Below are 6,992 nucleotides of genomic sequence, written 5' to 3'. Positions count from 1 at the left end.
CTGAAACTTGTTCAATGTGTTTACCACTGACCATCAAATTTAAATCAGTGACACTGTCCAAGACCATGCCCTTGAGGAAAAGCAGTTATAATTAAGTTCAAGTTCAAGTAAACTTTACTGTCATTACCATCTCATGTGGTACATGAGATGTAATGAAATTATGTAAACAAGGTCCCATTTACACCCCAAAAAATAGCTAAATATAATGTATAAAAAGAAATAGTAAATAAGAATCTAATATATAAACTAAGATATACGCAAAACAAATGCCAAACAGTACGCTAAAAGATCTATACGCTAAACACTAATAATGTAAAACAATATGGTATAACAACAGCAGCCTGAACCTGAGTTTGTAGATAATCAGCAACATAAGATAATCAGCAGCAAAGATAAGTCACATATCACCAATTAAAGTGGCACTACAGTGATTTTTTTTATTCACAGTGATTATCCTGGTTAGGGATTTATGAGTCTAACAGCTTCAGGGTAGAAGCTGTTCCTGAGTCTAGTGGTTCTGTACTTAATGCTCTTCAACCTCCTACCTGAGGGGAGTGGGGCAAAAAAAGTGTGTGATGGGTGAGTGTGGTCCTTCATGATGCAGGTGGCCCTCTTCCTGCATCTGTGTAGATGTCTGTGATGGTGGGGAGGCTGACTCCGACAGTCTTATGTGCAGCCTTCACCACTCTCTGGCAGAGCTTTCCTTTCTGCAGCCTCATCAATGCCACACGTTGATGCTGGAGCACAAGATGCAAACAATAAAGACATGGCTTTTGCCACAATAGACTCTACATAACATGATACTGTCTCAGAGGAAATTCCACTAACATGAATTTAGTTAATTATAAACACATCCAGTCACTCCATTATGTCTAAAAATGTAACTGACATGAGTCTTCAGTGCATCCTATGGGTTCCAAGGTGGTACATTGTGAGTCAGATTTTAAGGGGAAGATGAATTTAGAAACAGGAGCCTGAATACTTTATCTGTGTATTAATACGTGCATCAGTACAGACTTTACGCAGGGACACGTAGTGACACAGGTAACCCGTCAAACCCTCCTCTCCTCTCAGTCAGCTTGCAACGTGGCGCCCGAACTCCTCTAATGTTACCAAGATCTTGCGGACCAATAGGAGGGGTCCTGTGATTGGACGAGGGTGGATCGTTCATGAAACGATCACTGTGATTGGCTGTACGTAAAGCGGCAGAAACTGGTTGCGTCCTTCTTTCAGGAAACGGGACGGGCTTGCTTGTAAGTAGGGACAAGAGGTATTTTAGTGTTTCAGTTCAGACGCAGGTGCACTTCGAAGGGTTGCTAGTTGGACCTTACAGACGAACAAGGAAAAAAAAAAGTTATTGTAGCGGCGCTAAGGAGGCTAACGCTGCCTCTTGCTAGCTTTAGTGTCACAGGCCTGTTTGGAAGCTCCTGTTTGGCCTGAGAGAAGTCGGCTTCATCCCAGAGACTGATGGCTGGCTTTAGCTTAGTGTGTGCGGTGCTTCTGTGCTCCTTTGTAGCAAATGCGAAGCCAACTTTAAGGAAAGAAAGAGTCATTTATCATGATCCAGAGCTGAGCAGACAAGCCTACGACGATGGTAAGGGCCACCAGTACGACCATGAGGTCTTTCTGGGTAAAGAGGAGGCCAAAACGTTTGACCAGCTCACTCCGGAGGAGAGCAAAGACAGACTCAGGTGAGACTCACTGAGATCTAGTTGAGCCCTTTGCTATGACTGTTTCCCCTTGAATGAATCGTGTGTATCTACAATGACTGAATGTACATTTTTACATGAGCACTCCATGGTTAGAAAGATGTGCATGCTCATGAATATCTGAGTTTACATTGAATGGTTTCTGAATGGTTATTTTTGTGAGATATTCATTAAAAAAAACTAGTTGCTCAGGCTACTTGTCATAAATTGTATTGGCACAAAGTGTGAAGGGTTTTGGTGACATGTTGGCACTTTGTCGTACATATTGTATAAAAAAAAAACCTCCTTCCTGCTGTGTTGAGTGGGAGGACCCCTCTGAGACATCCCAACGTGGCAACAAGTCTAAGAATACGCCACAGCCACACTGCAGTTTTTACTAAATTGGGTTTGCCTGCTCCTCCCATTGGAGTATCTCATAAGCTCTCCCACCTGTTGGAAAAGCACGTTTGACCAAATATGAATGATTCAGGCAGAAAATGATCACCTTTCTATTGACAGAAGAATGTTAACTTGTATCTTTTTTTTTCTTATTCCTTCTCAGTAAAATTGTAGACCGGATAGACGGTGACACAGATGGCTACATCACGACAGCCGAGCTCAAAGCCTGGATAAAACGTGTTCAGAAGCGTTACGTGTTTGAAAATGTTGCAAAGGTGTGGACTGACTATGATCTAAACAAAGACAACAAGATCTCGTGGGATGAGTACAAGCAAGCCACTTATGGATACTATCTTGGTATGGCTCCACATGTCGGCTATTACTTTTCTTTCTCGTCTCCCATCTCATTCTGAAGTATTCTGGTAAAAGCATTAAACATCTTATTTTGAAGTCTTTTAGTAACCTAGTTTTAATCCACCCTCTTAAGCTAACCCAGAGGAGTTTGAGGGTGACACAGACCAGTTCAGCTTCAAGAAGATGCTTCCTCGAGATGAAAGGAGGTTTAAAACGGCTGATCTGAACGGCGACTTGGCAGCAGACAAGGAAGAGTTCATGGCCTTCCTCCACCCTGAGGAGTTTGAACACATGAAGAACATTGTTGTTCTGGTAAGCTTCCTGTGCATCAGTATGTAAAGTCAGTTTTGTAATGTCTTTGCTGTAATTAATCTGAATCATATAATGAAAACTATATCAGTTTATTTTCTCCATGTAAAAAAAAATCATTCTACATTTGTAAATTTCCTGATGAAATTTTAATCATTCCAGAAACAATTGAGTTTCTGTCTTTATTATGGGAGCAGATCCAATGGGACGACTGGCTGACTGGCCCATGTAGGACTCGGTCTTTAAATATAAATTTGGTTTTGAGGCTGACTGGCATGGTAAATGTTAGCAGTGATGCTTTATGCTGCTGCGTTCATAAAAGTTGTACCACCCATTTGGCGAAGTTAATTATTAATCTCATTTTTGTATTTGCTGAATGTTACCAAAGAACTGCTCAGTCAGTGGTGTTTTCACTGATTGTGGCTGAAGCTAACACAACAGCTACAGGCTAGAAACTTTAAAGTTGATATAGATGTAGTCAGTTTTTTTCCCAAAGTATCTACATCTTCCTCACATGAATGCACAAATGAGTACATAATGATGCTTGTTGTCATTATGAGAATATGGATTTTGTGCAGGTTCAGGCAGGACCATAAAGCCCCCAACCCCCCCTAAGTGCTAACTATACATCCACACACATTCACGTAACAGAGCCTGCTGTTTAAATGTTTAAATTCACATTTCTACCTGCTGAGGTTTTCTTATTTTTGCCTCAGTATTTATGCTCAGAGGTCAAAGATGTTCAAGTCAGTACACACGGAGAGGGGGCAAATTTACAGACGAGTCAGTTTTTCTTGATCTCATTTATGGGTTCAGATATGAAATTAAAACGAATGAAAGCAGCACAATAATCTTGTAACAAACAAATGTTTACTTCAGTTTAAATAGATGTAAAGTTTGGGTCAAGAGTTGTCAACCAAACTCTCAGGACAAAAAAAACAACCTTAAAGTAAGGTATATGGTTTTTCTTTGTAGGGGGCAGCTGGCTGAGTAGTTAGAGCAGTCGTCCTCCACTGCAAGACTTGGGGGTTCGATTCCACCAGCAGTCACATGCCAAAGTGTCCTTGGGCAAGACACTGAACCCCCATTGCCTCTGATGCATGTCCCATCGGTGTACGAATGTGATAAAGCACTGATTATTCTTCTAAGTCAAAGTTAACTAAATGAAAGTGGCCATTCTTTTATGATCTTATTGTTTTTAATAGCCTTTAAATGAGTTGTTTGTAACCAGGAAATGCCAAGAGTCACTCTTCTCATCCCTTTGCAGAACTGTCTTACTACAGCTGACAAACACTGACTTTTAATTGTGACTTTTGTAATTCAGAGTAATGCAGCAGACTTTTTTTGTTTGTTTCAGTTGTAAGTTTGACTTTTTGATTGTTGTGGGGGGGGGGATGCATTACATTTCCTGCTTGAATTCTGTAATATAGAGATTTAATGCCTCATTATTAATAGTAAACTAGATATCTGTGAATTAAATAGGACATTTAACGTTACTTTTTTGCATCAGAAAGGTGTTTTGAGGCAAATATTTTACAGAACAATCCAAAAATAACAAAATAATTTGTTCTAAGGCTGCACAAGATTTTTTTTTTAAATAGCTGGGATTGCCATATTATGGTTGAATATTGCATTGACCATATTAGATGCCATAAATGCACTCATTTTTCACTCTTCTTTCTGCCGAGTCATCACAATGCTTACAACACTGTGTTTTAGCATCTCAACTACTATCCAAATCAGGTGTGAGCATCAAGTGAGTCTATTCAGAAAGTCAAATATTTTACGGCCATGTACAGCCCTAAGCTGTTGTGACCAACCTTATTTATTTAATCACGTGCTCTTATTTTTTATTGGGTAATATTTTAATTTAAAAGTGGTGATCTTCTTAAATATATATATGTGGCCATGTGTAAACTGTAATGATTGTGTTGGCCCTTTTGTAGTCTTAAAAATGGTACAAAACATTTGTGTATAATGTTTCACAGCAGTGAGCATCTTTTATTTACATGCAGTCCTGCATGGGATTAAGTGGGTTTGGAAAATGTCTGTTTTGCTTGTTAATAGTGGGCTATTAAACTATAGAAGCTTCATTCTCTAGTTGTTTACTACAAAATGTACTTTGTGTTTTAATGCAGAGGGTTTAGCTCTCATCATTAAGACTGTAATTGTTGTGTCAGTCTGCCAGTTCGGCTGTAAGTCGACGCTCGCACATTTATTCACTTATAAAGCCTTGGGCAACATGTTTCTCTTTAACTACTCACAGTGGAAATTTGACTTCACTTGACCCTATTGCCTTCTTTTTAATCACATCATTAACTTGTTTTGAATGCAGGAAACGCTGGAGGACATTGACAAGAACAGCGATGGACATGTGGATGAGGACGAGTACATTGGTGAGTTTACAGATTAAGATAAATTAAATTATCTTAAGTAAACAGGTTATAGAGAAGTCAGTTGTAGCAGCACTGAAAGCATTTGAGTGATAAACCTCTGTGAAATTAGAAGAAACCATTTATAAATATGACTAGTGTAAATAAATGTGTTTGTGCTTGTCTTAAAATTACTTTTAACCTAAATGTTGGTCTGGTTGAAGCTGACATGTTTGCGCACGAGGATGGCGGTCCAGAACCAGACTGGGTCAAGACTGAAAGAGAACAATTCTCTGACTTCAGAGACTTGAACAAAGATGGGAAGATGGACCAGGACGAGATCCGACACTGGATCATGCCTGAGGATTACGACCACGCTCAGGCTGAGGCCAGACATCTTGTGTACGAGTCTGACCAGGACAAGGTAAGATCCAATTCATGTCGTCTCGTAAGGTCTTGTCCACATGAAGTGTGCTTTGTTTTTGTTCTTTGGATTATTTTGAGGTTTTTGTAACAAAAATAAAGAATTGAGCACTGCCTCTGTGTGACACCACAAATTATATAAATAAACACATTTTAACCAAAATCATCTGTTGGAGGAAAACGCTCTAAATGATTACTCAAATGAACCACTCTCACAAACAGCAGGTGAAGATTTATCTCCAGCACAGTTTTACTTGCAAGGACAGATATTGTAACAGTTCATATCAAATGTGTTAAATGTATACACATGAAGCCCGGTCGCAATGATCTGCAAATGCTGTATTATCCGCTCGCCTTTTATATCCCCATCAGCTTGATAAGGTTTCAGTGGGGTGTCCTCGAAGCCAGCTGTAGTCTCACATGGCCTTCACAGATGCAGGATAAGAGATAACTGGAGAGACAACTTGGTTGTTTGTTTTAAGGGAAAGAACGCTAGTAGTAATATATCCATAACTCCATAACCTCTGACTAGAATCCTCTGACATCATGAATTAAACTTTTAGTACTTGTTGCATGTGTTCCTACAATGGCTGATTACTTCCTTGTTTCCTCATCAGGATCAGAAGCTGACCAAAGAGGAGATTCTTGAGAACTGGAACATGTTTGTAGGAAGTCAGGCCACCAACTATGGAGAAGATCTAACCAAGAACCACGATGAGCTCTGATCTCGTCAGACTCCTGCCTGTGTGAGGAGAATTGTTAAGACGTTTGTCTTTAAAGACACCATCATAGACTCTTGAACTCTCCCACTGTTGCTAGCATTACTCCAACGTTTAACAGAAAAGTGAGACGGGCTTTAAAACTGACACTTTTGATGCCAAACAAGTGGACGTACAAGAGTCTGTCTCGTGACTACACCAGTTTTCTTTCAATCTTTTTTTTCCTTTCAGTCTTCATATTGATGGTTTTGTTTCTGACATTCAGGAGTGAAACCAGAGCCACTGAACTCAACTTTTCATCAATTGGTGCCTTCCAATCATGCGGCAACATACAGATTAGTTTTAGGTGAAACTCGTCAGATACAAGAAGAATTTATGATAGCAATAGTAATGTGAAATCTCAGCTCAGAGCATTTATCATGGTTTTAGTTATTTATCTCGTGTTTTTGGAACACGTTGTCTGAAAGAAATACTGTGTTCCTTTAGAGATCTTGTTCTGTTTTTCTGACAACAATGTTCTAGTAACCCCTTTCACAAAACACTTCAAGCTGCACCTGAGACGTTGTCTTCTCGTCTCGGGTTTGATTTATGAAGTCAAACCTTCGGTGTTATATCTCTGAGCCACCAAGGGAGGTAGTCACTTGGCTGCAAAGGTCAGTATGTGTAAGCTAGCATTGTATCTCAAGGATGTGATGTAATGAAGACAGACTGTGCGACCAGCTTGCTGT

The 6,992-nt window shown here is 39.7% G+C and overlaps 1 protein-coding gene across 1 annotated transcript; it reads left to right on the top strand.

The window, feature by feature from the left end:
* The first annotated feature begins 1,195 nt into the window (after positions 1-1,195).
* rcn1 (reticulocalbin 1, EF-hand calcium binding domain) lies at positions 1,196-6,672 on the top strand. Its single transcript, XM_037697478.1, has 6 exons — positions 1,196-1,691; positions 2,251-2,444; positions 2,575-2,753; positions 5,086-5,146; positions 5,347-5,546; positions 6,163-6,672. Exons 1-6 carry the CDS (start codon positions 1,468-1,470, stop codon positions 6,268-6,270), a joined length of 966 nt encoding a protein of 321 aa, XP_037553406.1. The 5' UTR covers positions 1,196-1,467; the 3' UTR covers positions 6,271-6,672.
* Positions 6,673-6,992: the final 320 nt, after the last annotated feature.

This window comes from Nematolebias whitei, chromosome 2 (assembly GCF_014905685.2).
Source record: "Nematolebias whitei isolate Nwh7 chromosome 2, NemWhi1, whole genome shotgun sequence".
Taxonomy (NCBI): Eukaryota; Metazoa; Chordata; class Actinopteri; order Cyprinodontiformes; family Rivulidae; genus Nematolebias; species Nematolebias whitei.
The sequence above is the reverse complement of the archived record's forward strand: the minus strand, read 5'-3'. Positions and strand labels throughout refer to the sequence as shown.